Source organism: Ascaphus truei, chromosome 4 (assembly GCF_040206685.1).
Source record: "Ascaphus truei isolate aAscTru1 chromosome 4, aAscTru1.hap1, whole genome shotgun sequence".
In the NCBI taxonomy this organism is placed as follows: domain Eukaryota; kingdom Metazoa; phylum Chordata; class Amphibia; order Anura; family Ascaphidae; genus Ascaphus; species Ascaphus truei.
Window position 1 is genome coordinate 208,000,651 of NC_134486.1, and position 22,144 is coordinate 208,022,794.

Below are 22,144 nucleotides of genomic sequence, written 5' to 3' on the forward strand. Positions count from 1 at the left end.
GGACTGAGAGGTGCCTGCAGCGGGCCAGGACCGGCAGCAACTGCTGTGACCTGCAGCCGGGCCCTTGCCACCGCCAGCCCCCCGCAGTCCCTCCAGCCGCCGGGCTACCGCCACCCACCGGCCCCCGGCAGTTCCGCCAGCTGTCGGGGCCCCACCACCACACCGCCCTCCCCCCTGCAGCCACCGGCCTGACCAGTGATAATACTCAAGGCAAGACTGATTTGTATATGTATTGGGGGGGGGGGGGGGAGTGGGGTATATTTGTAGATGTATTGGGGGGAGTGGGGTATTTTTAGATGTATTGGGGGTGTGGGGTGTGTTTTAGTATGTAATGGGGGGGTTAAGTAAAAGTTGCGCGCTAAAAAAATATTTATGTGGTAGGTGCGCTATGGGTTGGGGAAAGGGGGTCTGCTCCTTTCATTTGTCCTGGGCCCCATGATTTCTGTTGGCGGCCCTGATCTCACACACACAATCGTAATCCCCCCCACACACGCAATCGCTCAATCACACGCACGCAATCGCTCAATCACACGCACGCAATCGCTCAATCACACGCACGCAATCGCTCAATCACACGCACGCAATCGCTCAATCACACGCACGCAATCGCTCAATCACACGCACGCAATCGCTCAATCACACGCACGCAATCGCTCAATCACACGCACGCAATCGCTCAATCACACGCACGCAATCGCTCAATCACACGCACGCAATCGCTCAATCACACGCACGCAATCGCTCAATCACACGCACGCAATCGCTCAATCACACGCACGCAATCGCTCAATCACACGCACGCAATCGCTCAATCACACGCACGCAATCGCTCAATCACACGCACGCAATCGCTCAATCACACGCACGCAATCACTCAATCTATCACTCTCACAATCCCACACAAATACACACACAATCCCACACACACACACACACAATCCCCCCCACACACACACACACAATCCCCCCCCACACACACACACACAATCCCCCCCACACACACAATCCCCCACACACACACACACACACAATCCCCCCCCCCCACACACACACACACACACACACACACACACACACAACCACACACACACACAACCACACACACACACAACCACACAATCCCCCCCCCCCCACACTCACACACACCCACACAATCCCCCCCCCTCTCCCTGCACTCTCACACAGACACTTCCCCTCTCCCTTCATCGGATCAGAAGCTATCTGATTGGTTACAGCCTGTCACATGAGGAGACAGTCTCTGTAAAAATCAAATTCTACTGACTACAGAGATTCATGTCTCTTCGTCGCTTCGCGCCATCGCCCCTACTATAAGCGCTTGCTACAGATTCAATGCATTTGTTTTGAAGCGACGTCGCTGTCGCCGGCACTATAAGCGTAGCCTAATTCACACATCCTGGCTTTGGGGCTTTCATATGCAACACTTCCCTAGACTCACAGGCACTGCCTCAGCGTGGGGTTTATGAAGTCTGCATAGGAAAGTGTCCCAGATCATAGGTGTTAAAACATTTGGTCCCTGGGTGCATTACAATGACGGTAGAAAAAACCTCATCCTGTCTGTACATTTAAAACTGCAGCAAAAAATACACTTTATTAAAAATACATGTTTCACTTGTCATAAAGTTATATTTTTAACATGTGTGTGCTTGGGGTGTTACTCTGGGGCTGCACACAAAATTTCAGGTTGCTAGCCCTTTCCGTTCCCTAGTTATGGCTTCTTCTTCAGCTGGCAATGCTGGGCTATGGGCTTCTCACGTCAATTGACTTGCGGTTAACCGAGTTCCCACGTCAATTGAGCGAGTTCCCAATTTGAAAACTTAAATAAGTGAGAAAGTGATAGTAATAAGTAAATACAGTTTCACCCCCTGCTCTGGAACCCACTGGAAGGGGTAGTCTTCACTCTTCCCCCATAGTAACAGCAAAACACACAAAATCCAAGGGGAGCATGGGGGAGAAACAAAAAAACATTTAAGTGCAGCAAAATGGCAACGTGGAAATAAAAGCCTCCAAATGACTTGGCTCAAATGAATTGACTACTTACAAGATGCAAGAGTCAAATAGGCAGGGTTGACTCAAACAGTCAGTGGCAGATGGGTGGTGCAGTTTTCATCAGAGTGGATCAGGTCCTCAGGATGAAGTGCCCCAATATTGAGAGAAAGAAACGTCTCGCAGCGTTCCCCACTCCTCCGCCTCAGCCTCCGGTCAGCTGTTACACTGTTCCCACTGGCGTCTGACATCACTTCCGGTTTACCTCTTGGTAACCCTGGACGTTTCTAGTCTTTATACTAATATACCTCATCAGGAAGATATGGAGGCAATTGGGAACCATTTGGGATGCTCTGGTCAATATGTTGGTCCTCCACCTGAATTTCTCACAACACTGATTGATTGACCTTATACTTCATAAAAACTATTTCGGGTTCGAAAGATCTTACTATTTACAGCTAATGGGGTCCAACATGGCCCCAGCTTATGCCAATATCTTCATGGATACATATGAACACACCCATCTTCTGCATGACGCTCCACATGCTGAGTGCATATTACACTATTCAAGGTACATTGATGATGTGTTTCTAATTTGGAGCGGATGTGAAGAGGACCTGATAAAATGTATTGCATATCTTAATGAAATACCATCAACTATCCACTTTACGTTCCATTATAGTGCAACAGAAATTGTATTCCTGGACACTACTGTATATAAACATAACACATTGTGCACCAGGATTCACACGAAGTGCACGAGTAAAAACACGCTCATAGATGTCAGGAGTCATCACCCACCCCATTGAAGAGGGGGCTGCCTTTCTCTCAGATGTTACGTGTACGGTGGATTACTAGTAATGCATAAGAACTTGAAGCTGCCATTCAACATATGGCGGCACGTTTTCAAGAAAGAGGCTACGACGGTTACGCTGTGCTCACCACAAACAGGACGAGACCCCGGTACTGAGATGGGAATAGGTAAACACCAGCTACAGACACGGGGGCCATGTCCGGAGTGTAGGATAGTCTTGGTAACGGGGTCTGGAGCGGAGAGGCCAGGGTAGTTGTATACTTGCCAGGTTCAGTGCAGGAGAGGTCCGGAGCATGGAAGGTACTATGCCAAGGTCAGAGTTGGGTAGTCGAAGATCAAAGCCGAGTTCAATATTCCAGATAAGCGGGTGGTCAAAGGCAAGCCAGGTCGGTACACAAGGGGTTAATCTAGCAAGCAAGGCAACAGGACAGGGACAAGACAGGATCAGCAGAGGCAAACACAGAGTAACACAATCTATGCTCAGCCAAAGTGCCTATGGCACAGCTGAGCATATATAGGCTTGATTAGCCAATCCCCATGGAGGGCGGAGCAGAGGCACAGCCTCCACAGAAGCCTGTGATTGGTTCCAGCCTATGAGCAGGTGCAGCTGTATGTATCAGCTGATGTTGTTGCCACAGAACTTTTGGGCGTGGCGCACATGTCACTGCGCACGCTGCGCACTGGGAGCGTGTGGCACGAGGCGGAGCCTGAGTCCGTGACGTCACCGATGCACGCTGTGCGTTTCAGGAGAGGAGTACGGGCTGAAGGTGCCCCACGTGTGTGCGGAGCTGCGCGACAGGAAGTGCGGGGTAGGCGTGCATCCGTACTCCTCACAATGACCAGACAGATCGAGCAGGCACTCGTAAAGGCACGGCTGCCAACGCGGGAGGACTTCTTTAAATCTACAACCAGAGTCAAGGATACCAACCGCTTTAACATTCTCTACATACAATACTAATGTGCAAGAAAAAGGTGTAATTAAGGCGCTAACTGCCCTATAAATACTAACACAATCAATTCCAAGTGACTTTGTATGACGAACTGTGAATTAAACAAAACTTAACAAGTGAATATATATGATATATACAAAATAAACAGTGCATAGACCCCCTGCTTCAACCCACTGGTGGGGTTGTCTTCACTCTTCCCCAATTAGTAGAACTTGTATCACACGATCCAGGGGGAGCATAAGGGAAAAAACATAAAAAGAGAAACTCTTAAGTGCGGATGTAAATACAGTGCTGGGAATAATCCCTAATCAATCTTGACTCCTATGTCTATCTTACTCACATGAGAAGAGTTTTTCAGGCAGTGTAGATCAATGAACAGATGAAAAAGTAACCAATGGCCTCCGTCATTCAGGGAATATACCTCAGCAAGAGAGGGAGAAAAACGCACATAGCACAGATCTGGCAGAAAAGCTTCATTTATCGATACATCTTATAAAATGCACACTTACAGTGTATACATGTTTAAAACAGCATTGAAGCTATAAAAGCTTGATGATATAGCCTGGATGAAAGCCCACACCGTCTCTCACCACACCGCCTCCGTCTGGAGCTCCGATCTAGTCACCCGATCCTACTACCGCTTGCAAGAGACGCTGCTCCGCACAGGCACAGGGTGTAAGGTGTAGAGCACAGGGGCGCCTTCCACAGCTACGTCATGTTGTGGGCGGTACAGCTCTACGCGTTTCACCACCCCTCTTGTTACAGGAGGGGACGTAATATAGGTGACTTACTCGCCAAATCGGACCCAGTGGAAAAGTATGCCACTGCCCCCATGTGGCTCACCAAAGCTCCTGCTGTTCACAAATGCAAGGGTTGTGTTAACGGCCAATACCTGATGCTGGGTAATACATTCATGCACCCCTACAAGGGTCATCCCATCAAAATAGTTGATTTCCTAAATTGTGAATCCAAATTCGTGGTGTATATCAAGTGCCCATGCAGACAATTTTATGTCGGAAAAACATCAAGGATGCTTAAGGAGAGGATAGCTATGCACCGATCCACCATACGAAAGGCCCTCTCTGACTCCACTGATAAGATGATTTGAAATTGTTACCAGTAGCCAGACACTTCAAACTGAAACAACATGGCCTGGCCACTTTCAGGTACATTGCCATCATATAGGCACATGTTCCATCTCGTGGTGGGATTAGACACAAGCTGCCGCTCCAACTGGAGGTCAGAATGATACACAAACTGGATACTATGGCTCCAAAGGGCCTTAACAAGGATATGAGTCTTTGCTGTTTTCTTTTTTTGTTTCAAATTTTTTTATTACGCAGTTATAGCATTTCACAATATTGAAAATACAAACAGTATATAAGCCTAATGCATGTTTTTACTTTTTAACTGGGGAGGAAAGGAAAGAGTCAACGTCCCACTGACCCTTCGGGGTCTATCGGGGTGGCGTGAGTGTGGAAACAGAAAGGGAGCAGCTTTGCTGTTTTCTTTAGCATCTTAACATAGTGGCTTACTATTATTGTAGGACTTGTATGTGACGGCTTATGTTCCCTATCCCCCACCTGTGGTATTATGTTTATCTTATCTGTCCTGTACATATTGTGCATGTATAGTCTGTCCATTGATGTATAGACCTTTTCATGTCCCTTTACTTTATGCTGCATCTTCCTCTGACATCTCCCCCCTTTCCCCTCTTCCCTTTCCCTCCCTCCTATCCACCCCTCTCCTCCTTCCCCTCCTCACTCGCACACAACCCTCCTTTTTTTCCACTCCTGGTTCGAGAATGTTTTACCATGCGATTATTTCCAGGCCGGGTACCCTCTGTGTCCCCTGTCCCCAATTTTCCTTATATTACTTTGACTTGGTTTAACTTTAGCTCTTTTACTTTGGGGCAATAGCATACCGCTTGTATGTATTACAGTTGCGCATAGTGGTTTCCATGACAATGCCAGGACACCATGAGGGGACTCCGTATGGCTCAGTTGATTTTGCAGTTAGTCGGGCAACATATGTGGTGCGCATGTGCCCTGTGATCACCACGTTGATCGCAGACGTTTTCTAAGTATATATTATCATTTGATCGCTATGGGAAGTATTCCTTCATATACCCTTCCGCTAGGACTACCATTACAGAGGATAATACACTAATGGTCTGCAGACTGTTTATTTATCAGTTTGAGTGTATTACCATGGTTCGTTATTACCAGCGGAGGACTCAGCGTTTGCGCGCATGGTTTCCAAGGTAACCACAGACGCTAAAGTGGGGGATTAGACGCTCCTGCTCTTCGTGGTCCAGATGAACTAACCAGCTGTCTTGTGCAAGTTCAATATGGGCACTATGGCAATACAGGACGCTCCTGAGCACCTATCACGTGACTGGTATGTAACCAATAGCAGGACTTTTAACACAGCTGCTGCTTCACTCACCTGAACTATGTCCTCACCTGTTTTTTCTCGCGCGATTTTTGATTGTAATTGGTAGGTGTGTCTTTTGGGTATATATGTCACCGATTGTCACTTGTTCTCTGCACCCCCCTTGATAAAGATCCCGTTCTGAGATCGAAACGTCGATTTTATGTGCAAGTATTTCTCTATACTAATATAACGCTCTCTTTGAATTGCTGTTGCCTCTTTACCACCTCACCACTGGTATTGTATGATGTTTATTTATATGGTACTAGCACCAGCTGCTACTGCTTTAACTACAGGAGTGCAGGATATCTTCTATTTATATATATCTATATATCTCTATCAGTACTTGGGTGCAGGGGCACCAGTGTTCCAGTGTCCAGCCCACAATTGTCATTCCCACCCAAGTGTGGCACAGCGCTTCCCACAGTATGTATGGCCGCTGGTGCACTTTGTGACGATACCTTCCTGGCCTTTGTCCAGACCAGGCTGTCTTGGCTGAAGGTTCGCCGAGCCACAAAGAGGCGTCTGCCTCTGGAGGGACCTCCTGCTGGATGGTATCCCTGTTGAGTCTCTGACAATGGATAAACGTGGGTCTGGTCCCAGACCGCAGACGGCAATCGCCACGAGGGGCCTATAGGGAAGATCTGGCCTAGTCTCGGGGCCACTGGCACCTGAGACACTACCTGTCTCCTTGGTGTCCTGCTCCTGACTGGCGTGTTCACGCAAACGTGCCAAATGTATCTATCTGGTGCCTCCGAGAATCCTTCAGCCCAATTGGGTGTGCTAGCCCATGTCTTGTGCAGCTCGTAGGGCTGTTGGGAATTGTAATTCCCCTGCGGATCCTAATAGAACATTGCAGCCACTTCTTGCTACTTCGCGCGCATCCTGTAATGGCTGCCACAACTCGGGTGCCACTGCGCATGCGTGCCAATTAGGAAGATGGCGGCGCCCTGCGAAGGGATCCGCCGCGTACCTCCGGCGATCTGCTCGCCTGTCAGCAACCTCCCTGCTTAGCCGCACTCTTCCCCAGCTGCAGCGGAGGGACCAAGGGGGGAACCTGGCTACATGTGTATATGTGTATATCTAGTTTTTGTTTGTTGCTGGTAGGAAGTTGTAACTTATTTTTTTTATGTTGACAAAAAGTGAAAATGCAGACTTGACTTCCTCTGCACCATCGTTCGACCAGTCTGTACAAATCAGTATATTTCTATCCAAATATATAGGGGGTTATTGATCAGTCTTGTTTTCAAAACTCGGTCAATACTGCACCAGTTTTATTGTTGAGGGAAAAGCATTCTCTTTGAAACCATTGACATTTTCTTCTTTGATACAGTATATCTGATGCAGTGGTTTACACAAGCTTCATCCTATTTTTGCCGGTAGTACTTTTTTAAAATTTTATTGTAATCTATGATCCCTATGTATTACTAACAAATCATTGTCAACTCTGTACATGTTGGCCAGTGGGTATAATCTTTGACACTTAATCACTGATATTAGGGTGACAATCACATGGCCAACATTGTTTTTCTCCACAATCTTTGAAATATTTTGGGGGTCTATATATATATATATATATATCAAGTCTCCGGGCTGCAATACTGGAGCAAACTATCAGTAGCATATTTATCAAACCCCCAAAAATCCGTGGTTTTCCGCGACCACTTGTCTTTTTGTAGTGCAGTTGTTTTGCCAATTTTACAGCCAGAGGACTTTGCTCCATCACTGTGAGCCAGCTCCGGCAGGGTGCACAGATACAAATGTCACTGCAACGGTCACCCCGCAGCTCGCGTGTCCACGTCACGTGGCTTGTCATTTGGAACGAAGTGACCGTTATTTTCTCAACCTCTCCCTTCCTCATCTGTACCGAGACAGTGTCCCGCGTGGTCATCTCCTATTGGCTGCCCGGCTGTTTTATGCCGCCGCGAGCTCTTACTTCCTCTTAACCAAACTCCTTTCCTCATTGGTTATTTTACCAAGCGGTTGCTGGAGGTAGTGGAGGGCGCGCTCTTGGATTACATTTCCCTGTGTTCTATTTACAGGTGGTTTTTTTGCAATTGACGGGCAAAACGGTTACTCCTGCAAGTACAGTGCTGGGAAAGTAGCCCAAGTGCGAAGGGGTTAAGTGCCGCAGGGGGGGCGAGCGGTAGCGGCTTGCTTTAGAACGCCGCGTCCAAGAGGGGCGTGGCGCGTTGGGTAGGCGTGGTCAGAACGATAACGGAGACGGACAAGAGGCGTGATTTGAAGGGAATTGTACAAGACACGCCTTTATTACTCCAATGGCCACGCCCCTCTCTGAGACCTGATCCCGCCCCCCTCAGAGACCTGACCCCGCCCATATAGCGGTGCGGTGAGGATGTGAGATAGATGCTGCTCCTGTGTGTGCCGCATGGGACCGGGCTCCCGTTGCACGGTGGCAAGGAGGGGGAGGAAGGCTGGATCTCCTCCCCTTCCACCACATCCATTTATTAAGGGGGGAGGGAGACCTGCGCGGGCGGCTGGACGGTGTGACAGGCGGGGAGCAGCATGGTCAGAGCCACCGGGGGCACACTCCGCATAGCGACCCCTGTGCTGCTCACGTTGGCGCTCACCTGCATCCCCGCGGGCAGCAAGCAGCAGGTGAGTGCCTGAGGGAGGGAGGCACAGGTGAGTGCAGGAGGGAGGGAGGGAGGCACAGGTGAGTGCAGGAGGGAGGGAGGGAGGGAGGCACAGGTGAGTGCAGGAGGGAGGGAGGCACAGGTGAGTGCAGGAGGGAGGGAGGCACAGGTGAGTGCAGGAGGGAGGGAGGCACAGGTGAGTGCAGGAGGGAGGGAGGGAGGGAGGCACAGGTGAGGGAGGGAGGGAGGCACAGGTGAGTGCAGGAGGGAGGGAGGGAGGCACAGGTGAGTGCAGGAGGGAGGGAGGCACAGGTGAGTGCAGGAGGGAGGGAGGGAGGCACAGGTGAGTGCAGGAGGGAGGGAGGGAGGCACATGTGAGTGCCTGAGGGAGGGAGGCACATGTGAGTGCAGGAGGGAGGGAGGCACAGGTGAGTGCAGGAGGGAGGGAGGCACAGGTGAGTGCCTGAGGGAGGGAGGGAGGCACAGGTGAGTGCAGGAGGGAGGTAGGGAGTCACAGGTGAGTGCAGGAGGGAGGCACAGGTGCGGGGCGATGTCACCAGCCATCTCTGTGGCATAACACAATGCGTATGGAGAGAAGTTTGCTGCACAGCCCGAGGAGCAGAGCCACCCAGTAACATTTACAGTCTGCCTTAGCTTTGTATACGATTGTATCATTCGGCTGAATTACGAACACACAAGTTCGTGTAAAAATGTAGCAGCTGCCTTTTGTTGGTGCACAAAAATTAGTACAGAGCAAATCCTTTTTATCTGCTAGAAACCAGCGGGCACTTTTTGTATGTGGAAATACCTAAACAATACAATCACAAACATCAGAAGTGGTACAGCATCAAAAATAAAAAAAGGAAAACTACTGTCATACGCCAAAAAATAAGCTTGTCTGTGTTTTGTAAACAAGGAGGTGCAAAGCTTTTTAAAACTATTAGAAAGGGTCAAGTTGTTTTTAAAATAAAGGAAAAGAAAGAATGTCGATAATGCAGAAAACGATTTTTCCAATAAAATAATTAGAAGAGGGGTTTGTAGCACATTTCACGTAGAAATAAATGGAAAATCAAGTTGAGCATAAATAACTAACCAGTAGGACAGCTATTTCAGGCTATTTTGCCCCCATATGTCATGCACTCCACATCAGCTATAAACCACGTGGGAAAATGATACATCAGCATCACCTGTAAGTAGAAATGTTGTGCAAGTATATATGCATGTACGCAAATAAATATAAAACCAAAAATTGTCACGAAATAAAGAAAATGGCAAAGGTACTGTGCTTACGGAAAGCATATTTTATTTCCTTTATGGTCCATGTTTTGAAACGTTCTCAAGAACATTTCGGTTAAGTTTGCTTTCAATGTATTTAACGGCAGAATATTATGTGTATTACACATGCTTGTCTAAGGCAATCCGCAGGATCGACGAGTTCTGACTCATCACAATTGTTTTTTGTTCATCACTTAATATTATATATTTTTTTTTTTTAAGAATCAACACCTGTGTTGTCATTAATTCCAAGATCACAATTTACTTTTTGCTGGTGGCTTCAGATGTCCCTTGTTTCAGAGAAGCAGTAGGCCACATCAGTGGTTTTTCTAAAGTTGCTACCCTTTCTGTTTATGCCATATAGTCAATCTATGACGGTTTTTGTTAGGGCAATATTTATATGTTAATATCGAGTCATTTAGAGAGCTAAAAGAAAACAACATTTGCTAGTATTGACCCTCAACACATTTGGTATTTAATAAGCAGATGGTTCAAGTTGGTTTGTTAAGAAAATTTTCCCCTTAAAGTGAACAAGCTAAATGTTTTTATACTAAAAAAAACACGCATACAGTATATTGCTATATTCTCTCCCTTTCCAGCAAGTTTTCTTTAGTACAAAATTGAGTTTGACAAATGTATTTTTAATAGGGTCCTTCTCTAGCTGTGCTTGTTATATAAAGCACATATTTATTTTTAAAGATTCCAAAAATCTGAGCCCGACAAGAATAGTGACTCGTTTAATTACAGATTATAGTAATATCCATCCTTCTATTTAAACAATGTTGCTATCTCAGCTGTTTTGTGTAAGTATGCCACATGGTTTATTCAAGTGTTTATTGACGGTGCTTTAATTTGACTTAATTGATACTTCAAAGCTTTAGTGATTATTCTAGGTAGCTAATATTGTTAAAAAAAATAAGTTTATACTTGGAAGTTTGAACATACAGCAGAACATTTGCTGTGTAATAGTGGAAAGACTGGGGTAGTCGCAAATAAGATATAATCAAAATGTCATCATTATGGACACAGTGCTTTTATGAGGAGCGTTTCAAAATTTGTGGGCATAAAATGGATTTAAGATCTTACTTAACCATTCGTCTCCACATCGTGTGTTGTGAAACATGGTAGGTCTGAGTGGTTTACTGGGGGGAATAGTTAGATACATTGTACATAGGACGGACCTTCACTACATATGCTATTTACGCTTTATATAGCCCTGGTGGTGTTTTTCTTCTTCACTTGACAGTGGGATGCTGCAAATTGAGTGTCTCACTGTTGATATTTTGGCACTCCCAACCTTCATCTAATGGGATTAGTATGGAAATAAATGACATAATTGAAGGAAGGGAAAGCCCATTGGTAATGACCCTCCCTTTCTAATGGGAGAACCTAGTTTTAGACCTGGGGCAAGTTGCATGCTTTGTTGCTTTAGTTACTGTCTGTTTCTCAGGCACCAAGATTTAAATTGTAAGTAATTCAAAATAGATTGTGTCTTCACACTAGAGCTGCAAGATGTCATAACTATGATTTTTTTTTGTAGGTTATAAGCAAACACATGCATACTTATTTATTTAAATTTATTAATGAATATATATATATTTTGATTTGTTTGCTGTATTAGGGTAGCTTGAAATGCCTACTACTTTAGGTCAGCAATTACCACTCTTTGTTCTTTTATGCTGGTGGTATAAAACATAATTTTGTTGCCATCAAAGTATCTATACATGTCTAAAATTTAAAGTTGTAGATAATTACTGCAATTTAAAGTACCCATTGTGAGCATATTGTATTTGGTTGCTCCTTCCTCCCCCCCCCCCCCTCTCTCTTGATCCGCCTACTACTGCAGATGAAGCTTCAGCTATATGATATACGACTCGGTTGGACAAGGGGAAAGTTACCAGTGGAGTTCCTCAAGGGTCTGTACTGGGACTGCTGCTCTTTAAAGCAGCAAAACGTGTAAAAAAAATAAAGATATATAGATATAGATATATATATAGATATAGATATAGATATATATATATATATATATATATATATATATCTATATCTATATATATATATATAATTTTTTTTTTTTTTATTATTATTTTTTTTTTTTTGTTATATACTATTGGATAATTCTGCATTTAAATAAATAAAAATAAAAAACCTGCTATTTTTTTATTAGCTTCAATATACTGAGCATCTTTTGATTCCTATAGTGGGTTTTATTTAGCACACCTCCCCAGCACTGCAAGATCTTTGGCAATAACTTCTCACAAACATTAAAGTATTGCAGTGTTCCCAGCAGGAGACTGTTTTAGCTGCAAACTGTAACAATAGATAATGTTGGCATAGTAATATAAGATTACATTGTAGCTTCTGAGTTAAACTGACAGAAGGATTGATTGAAACTTAGTCAGCCATTACATGAACCCGGGGAAGCAGAATTTTTGCTGATTGATCACAGCTTATGTAATTAGTTTTCATTAAAGGTAATCAAATGCTGTATATATATATATAAAAAAAAAAAAAATGTAAGTGCCCTCAAGGAATGTTACTCACTACAACCTAATACAAAAAAGTGCAAAATCATGCACTTATGCTACAAGAATCCAAACCAGTATACAAGATTAATGGCACCATAATATCACAATAGAGGAAAGGATCTTGCAGGCAATATCTCAGGGGATTTAAAAGTAGGCAAGCAATATAAAGCATTGGAGAAAACAAGCAGGATGCTATGTTATACAGGCAGTCCTCGTTTTACAACGCTTCGCTTTACAACGAATGGCTTATCCAACGCTATGCAATGCATACCTATATTCATTTTTACAACGCCAAAATGGCTTATCCAACGCTCTTACGACACTTTGCAACGTTGTGTATGTGTGTATATATATATACACATTCACATAAACAACGTTGCAAAGCGTCGTAAGAGCGTATATACAGGCATACCCCGCATTAACGTACGCAATGGGACCGGAGCATGTATGTAAAGCGAAAATGTACTTAAAGTGAAGCACTACCTTTTCCCACTTATTGATGCATGTACTGTACGGCAATCGTCATATACGTGCATAACTGATGTAAATAACGCATTTATAACAGGCTCTATAGTCTCCCCGCTTGCGCACAGCTTTGGTACAGGTAGGGAGCCGGTATTGCTGTTCAGGATGTGCTGAAAGGCGCATGCGTGAACTGCTGTTTGCCTATTGGGTGATATGTCCTTACTCGCGAGTGTACTTAAAGTGAGTGTCCTTAAACCGGGGTATACCTGTATATCATATTATACTATACAATATTATATTATACTATATAATATATTATTTATTATGTTATATTATATATATAATACAGTATATACACTATATAATTTATGTGTGTGCTGCATATCTTATTGCCTGCATAAAATATTTGGTGTATTTTAGTGTTAAAAATGCCTTCGGGAACGGAACCTTTCATTTAAACAGTGTTGCTATGGGAAACCGTGTTTCGCTTTACAACGTTTCACTATCCAACGCCATTTTGAGTAACGCATTGTGTCGGATAACCGAGGACTGCCTGTATAGGAGAGATATTGACAGCAGAAATAAGTAGTAGTGATGCCAATTTATTGATTATTGTTAAGAAAATTGTTAATACTGTAGTTCTAAAAATTAGACTAGGTACTTCATTTGTACTGTTTGAAGGAGAGGGGGCAAATATGGTAGAAACTTTCACATAGAAAGGGGTTTTGACAAGGTATAGTCAAGTGGCGCATAATTAATAGAAATTGAAGTGTTAGAACAAGCTGTAGGATTGCAGATTTAATGGGAGTTAATGGTGGAATGGATGCGATAACTCCGCACTAGATGCATGTGTCCCATATGGCCTTATTCTCTAAAGTGTACTGCTGCAGATTTGGTGTTACCGCATGTAAAACCCAACTGACTTAAATGGGGCTTTCGGTATCACACTGTATAGAATAAGACCCATAGACTAGTGTAGAAAATACAAAGACTATTACACATTTCCGCATCTCGATGTTTTACGGTAGAATATTGTCGCACGCCATATGAAGCAATTTGTTTCTCATATTGAGGCTGTACATTTTAGCGAGCCCCAACTAGGCGACTATAGGAACAGCTGTGTGCGTCTCTTCTGAATATTTTTAGAATGCAGGTTTACTCGCCAGGTGTATTTACTCCTTGTATTTTTTTCCTATCTGCATTTTTGCACCTGCTGCTAAGTGGCAAGACTATTTCAGCAAAACAAGTAGTCCCTGTTGGTTTTCACTTGATAACAAGATGTTTTGATGAAGTAATTAAATCACATTTGCTATGCGCAAAAACACTGCAGCCCGCCTGTTAACAAGCTTGAGGGAAATGAAGATGGTATTTTTCGTCCCACTTAGGTACACTAGTACTGCTGGAAACGTGTATTATGTTGAAGGAAATGCAGTTCATGAAGCCACAATGTAATTGCTTAGTTATGTAAAGTGAGTTCTGTGTGTTTTACAAAAAGGGATTTTGATAATGTCCCTCTAATACTCAAAGATTTTGAAAAATGGGACAACCTGCACTTGCCTCCAAAAAAATGTTCATGCTGCCTTGAAAATGATCTTCAATATTCATTCCCAACCTCTTTCTTGGCAAAATTACAACTAAAGAGACAGGCGAAGTAGGCAAAACTGCCAGAAAGGTTCAATTTATAAGGCCCCAACCTTGCAGTAATAACCAACCAAAGAATCCTTCCCCACGAAGACTGGTCAAGTGCAATAGCAGTGGTCATTGATTTCATAATATCATTTTGTTGTTAAAAAAAAAAAAAAGTTTTAATACAAATATATAGTATGTATGTCTCAAGCACTTCAAAATCCCTAAAATGTTAATTTTGATGGACATATCTTTTCTTTTTATATTTTTATTTTTTTCAATATCAACCACCAAGATCGTGTTATTTAAATACAATGCATTTAAGATGGTTGGAAGCATGTAGTTGTACATAGGGGCTTATGCTCTTGCCTTGAATGGGCGTTTCTGTGCCTAATCAGCACTAACACACTTTAGAGCAGGGTTTTTGAACTAGTGGCCCACAGGCCAAAATCCAACTCACAAAGGGCCTTAATGTGGCTGTTGGACACTCTGTCCCTGGTAGTTTCAAACCAGTTTCTTGGCATCCAAGTGCAGTTTGTCACACTAAATCTCGCTTGTAATTTAAGATGATGCTAATGTGTATGGGACCAATTTTGTAAATGCTTGTAAAATGTTTAAATATAAATTTTAATGTATCATCAGTTACATTACAATAAGCTTGTGGCCCTTCTGCACCTAAATATATATATTTTTTACCTGGCCCCTTTGAAAAACTTGAAGAGACCAACTTTAAAGCATAACCCCGTTGGTGTAGTTTCATATTGCAGAAAGGTCTGAAGGCGGTAAATGCATATGAGATCTGACAAAATTAATTAGAACGGTAGTCAAAATTAAACATACTCTTTCCACTTTTAGAAAACATTTATTTTAGAGTGAGAATGTGGTGACAAAATTACAAATATTCTGACGTGTACATAAAGTGGCTATTCACACACAAATGCAAAAGCCAGCACAGCGAGTTCCACAATTATGTATGAAGCAATGTTTAAAGAAGCAGTTATTAGTTAATAAATAATTGGACATTTTACTTGAGGTCCTTTTTTTCTTTTCCCGTCATTCAGTATATTTTGAATAGTGAATTGGGGACTTGTAAATTTAGTTTGGGTCCTTCACATATTGCAGCCAATAACATGATTTGGGAATCATGTCTATCACAACAGCTGCCAGTCGGACATGCCTGCAGGTGATAAGCACTAAAACTACAGATGCAGCAAGACTTAGGCCAGGTCCATAGTGCCTTCGCCCGTGCGGAGGCGTGCGCGGCCGTGACTTCACCCGCTTGAAGCGGGTGCGTTTTTGGCCATGGTACTCGTGCCTTCCGTGCGCGTGCCAGTGACGTCACGGAGCTCCGCTCACGTGGCCGGCCAGTCGCGCCAAGAAATCAGTTTGAACTGATTTCTTGCACAACGCACGCCCCCTCACACGCCGCATTGACGCCAGCACTGCCTTAAGGCAGTCTGTTCGCCCAGGTCTGCGGTACCATAGCCCCAGCCTTACTGTGCCGCAGATGAACAAGCAAGTCTCTTGGCACCGGGGACCGTGTCTGCTATGATGGGGGGGGGACTGACTATTATTAGTTATTAGGTTTACTACATCTATACACTGCTGCATTTACATAGTCACTTATTGAACTACATGTTAGTCCCTTAATGCAACGATCAACTGATGCCGTCAAGTGAAATTGCTAAATAACTGCACCCTTTTTCTAAGTATAGAAAAAAAGTGATCACGTACACCACATAACTCCCAAAAATATATTGCACAGATCCTAGCCTAAATAAATGAATAAATGGCTTATGTGAACAGCAATACATCATTTTAAGCAGTGAGTAACATGATTGGGTCTATGTAGTTCCGATGGCATAACATTCATAATGATAAACGAGTGAATAATGTATATCATATAAGGTTGTGTAGAGAAAAGTACAAAGTATTGCACGTCCTAAAATATAAATTGAGGGGATAATTTGTCAACTTTTGCACCAGAGTGGAAAGACCTTTTTTATATTAATCATTGAACATGGGTTATGTTCAAGGGTTGCAACCAGGCCTGCCGAAAGAGCCGGTCCCTCCCTGGTGGTCTGAACCAGAGAGAGCGAGATCTTTATCCACCACGACCTCCTGCTTAGCAACCATGGGACTTGGGGAAAGCTGTCGGCAGCCCTGGTTATAATTTTGGTGCACGACTAAAGTTAATATTTGAATCCTCTCAAAAGGGCTTAACCATATTCTTGATGGTTAAAACCTAAGAAGACCAATTAAAAGTATACTACTATACTATTGCATTTACCAATTGATTTGTGCTCTAGTGAAAAGGAAGAACACGGGTGAAAATTAGATCGTTTGCCAACAATTATAAAGGTAATTGCATTTTTTGTATGCTTAATTGACCATATTTCCCTTGCACTAGTTTATTTTTTTTGTGTGACATGCTTTTCATCTTTGCATAATTCCATTGTTGAAGCTGCAGATTAACAAAAATTACACTATCCACTTCCTAGCTTTTAAAAGATCAAAGTAATTGATCTTTAACATGGGTGTTTCACAATCATTGAGATCAAGAGCGTCTTCATTTGAGAATAGTTTTTTTCAGAATATTTTATTCAGAGTCCTGCAAAATGCCCTTGAATTACAATCCTTTAAAAATGGGAATGATCGGCAACGGATTTCGGGAAGAAAGACCAATACAAGGTAAAGCTGTGCGGAAATTGTCCTCTTTCATGATCTTGACTTTCTATTGTTGGTGAAGCCAAGTTCTTACTAATGTTTAGTAGAGGGTTGCTTGGTGTCCACAGTGCACTTTTATTTTATAGTGCACTTTTATTTTATAGTGCACACCCAATGACATTCACTAAACAGTGTTTGCAACAGATATTGCTGATTTGTAATTATAGATTTTTTTAATGTGATCCTTTAACACGGAATCATCCTTATTTTCTTCCTCTAACTAAACAGTTATTCTGTAGTGGCGAGGCAACCAATGAATAATTTTTAGTGTGGTTTTCAAGAGGAAACCTATGATCCTTCGAAGTCTGACACATCACTGCAGGGACAAAGCCTTACAAGTGAAAAATACGTCTGTGAACTACCAGGAATGTACTGAAGGGATATATAGTAAATTCCAATGTAATATTAACCAGCGGAGCAAAATGTAGTCATTGGCACTATTGTGAGGTTAATAGAGGGTAAAGGACCGGGTGGACCCGCAGTTACCCGACTATGACACAGATATGTTGGCCACGGTTGTCAGCTGCAGCTGTCACAATTAACCAGTGTCCTACTGTATTCTTTTCGGTGTGGAGTAATAACACAAAATATACTCACAAGGGTTCACCGTCCCCTCTCCTCATGGCCATGCAGTAACTTGAAAAGTATCCAGCATCCCTCAATGGCGTCTTTCCGATCCGTGTAATATCCAATAAAATAAAAAAGATCAGCACTGCCGCTCCATACAAATTCGGAACTCACCAGCCAAAAAAGTTAAAAAAAAAAAAACTATTTAAACTACATAAAAAATACAGCTTCCATGGACAAACAGAATCCTCCTCCCACGCGTTTCACGCCCACTTCTCAAGGTGTGTAATGGAAGGGGGGGGAGGAAATGCTATTTAACCCCCTCTGCCCTAATTGTAATTAGAACACATACTTGTGCTGACAATATCACATAAACAAGTATGTTGGGACAGAAAAAAAATGGGTAAACTGAATTGAGTTGGAACTTTAAAGTTAAAAGTATATATAACAAGGTAATATGTATCAAGCTTAGAAAATGAAAAAAATATATATATAACATATATAGATACTTTGTATAGTATATTGTCATAAGGACGTGCAAAGTCATAATGATTAGTTAAGCACTGTTACAATCCATAATGATACTCCGTTTCTAGCACAGTAAGAACACTTTTAATTTATTTGTATATAGAACAGTCTGTGACTTTGTAATAAGAGGAACATAGTATATTATTTTAATGATTTAATTAAGTGCATCTTAAATATCTCAAAAGCGGGGGTGGAACCTGCTCAACCGATTACGACATGGTCGTGAAACCAGACAGGTGCACTAGGGCAATAAATCTTAAATATCTTCATGAAAAACTTTTTATAAATAGTTTTAAAGGTCATACAAATTATTATTGACCTATCAAAGTATATGTAGAACCCAGAATTGGTTGTCTGTTGCTTAACAAAAGATCTATTCATAGATCTATAGATAAATTAATCTAGACCGTAGAATCTGAACTGAATAACCGAAAGATGGACTTACTTAAACCTGAAAAATGATTAATACATAGAGAAATATAAATGCATAAATAAAAGATTAATTGGAACAATACGACCAGTGTCTTGGGCATATAAGTTGTTGTATATGTAGAAAAGCTATCTTTAGTTTTATGTGACATAAGAAAAATTGGAAAAATTACAAGAGGGACCTTATATCCCATTCGGTATTTAAACCTTTAGGTATGAGGGTGTCCATCGTAAATATCCAAAATACGTCTCTTCTATAAAGAGAATTTGAACTATTTCCTTCTCCTGGATGATGTTTCTTTTATTACAAATATAATAGTAAAAGCTGCACACCACAATAAATAGAATTAAAATACTTGCAAAAACTGGTGCTCCTGGTTCAGGGATATCTGCCTAAAAGAATCCATTATACGGTGAAAAATGGATGATCCAGGGCAAGTTTGGATTTTTCAAAAGAAATTTAATCGGCACAAAAAATACCTTTTTGTTTTTTTGTGCTGATTAAATTTCTTTTGAAAAATCCAAAGTTGCCCCGGATCATCCATTTTTCTCTTTTATTACAAAGCCTTACAAGTTGAAATATTGAAAGCCGCCGTCCTCGCCGGAATGGGACATTTGGTCGCGGCCATTGCGCCGTGACCCAATGGCGCTTTGCCGCGACTCACTCTGCAGCCGGAGGGATACTACCGAAAAGAATTGCAGTTCCCATACATCCAGGATCCTTTCTTTCCTAAATGCACTGGGCTGGTGATTTGTGGCTACATTTATAGTTTTCTTGTCTTAAACTGATACGAAAATGCAAATATCTTGGGAACCAGGGGTCCCCCATATAATGAAGGACTGTGGTTTAGGTCATCTAGAAAAAAAAAATATACATACGCATACACACACACACACGCACGCATACATACACACACGCATACATACACACACGCATACATACACACACGCACGCATACACACACGCACGCATACACACACGCACGCATACATACACACACGCACACATACACACACGCACGCATACACACACGCACGCATACACACACGCACGCATACACACACGCACGCATACACACACGCACGCATACACACACGCACGCATACATACACGCACGCATACATACACGCACGCATACATACACGCACGCATACATACACGCACGCATACATACACGCACGCATACATACACACACGCATACATACACACACGCATACATACACACACGCATACATACACACACGCATACATACGCACGCATACACATACAGACACACACATACATACATACATACATACATACAGACACATACATACATACATACAGACACATACACATACCTACACATACAGACACATACATACACATAGACACAGACACATAAACATACATACAGACACATACACATACATACAGACAGACACATACACATACATACATACAGACACATACACACACATACATACATACATACACACATACACATACACATACAGACACATACACATACATACATACAGACACATATATATACAGACACATATACATACAGACACATACACATGCATACATACAGACATACAGACACATACACACAAGTATTTCCTTGCTTTTTAATATAAAAGTTTTTTTTTTTTTTTTTTTGCAAAAAGCTTTAAAATATTTAATTGATAATAGAATGGGGAAACAAACTGCAGAATAGCCTTTTGAAAATAAAAATACACTATTTACACTTCACACCGTCAACATGCAATACATATAAAGGAAGTGGTTTGTACCAGCTTCCGAACAAGTCAGTTTTCAACGTTTATATAATGGGAAATTAGGTTTTGCAGGCTTACTATGAAATGTAATGACTTTAAAGGAAAAAACAGTGTTAAGTTCTTGTTTGTTTATTATGCATGCTAACAATTGCACTGGATTCGCATATCTTCTACATTTGGGGGAAGGCTAAAGTTTATGTTTCACTTTATTTTTCTCTTAACCACCAACGCCACGAGTTTATTTATTTATTTATTTTTTTAATGGGGGGAAAAAAGGAAAACTGAAGAATTTTTATTAATTGTCTTGTTGGTTTAATTGCCTTCAGTTAATTTACCTTTTCTCATTTTTCTTTTAACATAATCCACTTCCATTTTCTTATTCAAAAAAATATTCATATACTGTAGGGGGAAAAAAATCCTGTTTTGAAACTTTCAATAAAAAAAATAACCAGCTTTAGAATTTATCGTTGCTGCTATGAAATGGCTGATGCATTCTTCACATACTGTACGTAGGATATCCTAACAAAGGTCGTATACATCTTATGTTTGATATTTACGTTTTGAAAGTTAGATTTTCAGGCCTATTGATGCAAAGCTTTTAAAATATATTCTAAATCGGCTCCAATATTTAAAAACTTGTTTCTAGATGAGTGCACATTTTATCAGACCTGTTACCTTTCAGATATACTTATTGGTGGGTACTTGGACTCAAACTGGAAGATTAATTTGCACATTACAATTGTTGCAGGATTCATTGGTATACTGGGGGATTGTCACAGCAAAGGCTACGCTTATAGTGCCGGCGACGTAGGGCTGCGGTCGCTGGAAAAATCATATTGAGATGACTTCCATCGATCGCGACCAATTTGTTGCTGCGTTGCGCTTACTGTAAGCGCACGCGATGGCGGCAATGCATTTATTTTGACGCGGCGTCTCTGTCGCCGGCACTATAAGCGCAGCCTAAGCCACAAGATCTGGTCGCCCTACCAAACATTATCTTTAGCCTGCACTCTTTGTAGTGTACTTTAGTCAAACCCTGATAGTTACTGGTAGCCTTTTAATGCCATTTTGCTTGGTATGTAACTTTACATTTTTTATTTTTTTTAACAATGTCTCAAGAACATCAAGGACTTCTATACCAGTGGCGCTAATCAAGACAAAAACTTAAAACGACGCAATACGAAATGTTTGCTTTGTTCTTGGGAGTCTGGAGGCAGCAGTCTTTGATTTATGTCATTTTTGACATAGGAGCAAAGTAATGCCTTGAGATTCATTACTGATTTGCTCTGACTTGTGTTGGAAAAGTACAAACTTGCTTTCTTCCCACAACTATAATCTAAAAAATCTTTTTAAGAAAGGGCAGAATTGACAGGATTAGCAATGAATCATAATTCACTAAAAATGTTCAGCTTCCTGTGGTGAATATAAGGATATC

At 42.1% G+C, this 22,144-nt stretch overlaps 1 protein-coding gene across 3 annotated transcripts in view; it reads left to right on the forward strand.

Moving 5' to 3' along the window:
* ERO1B (endoplasmic reticulum oxidoreductase 1 beta) overlaps window positions 1-22,144 on the forward strand; it is a 100,682-nt gene that overhangs the window by 41,121 nt on the left and 37,417 nt on the right. Inside the window, exon 1 of one of the 3 annotated variants that reach the window (XM_075596799.1) lies at window positions 8,531-8,820. The exons of the other annotated variants lie outside the window; for them this stretch is intronic. Coding sequence (XP_075452914.1) covers window positions 8,728-8,820 — 93 coding nt within the window. The 5' untranslated portion in view covers window positions 8,531-8,727. Of the gene's footprint in view, window positions 1-8,530; window positions 8,821-22,144 lie in introns of those variants that run through there. 3 annotated transcript variants of the gene reach the window in all.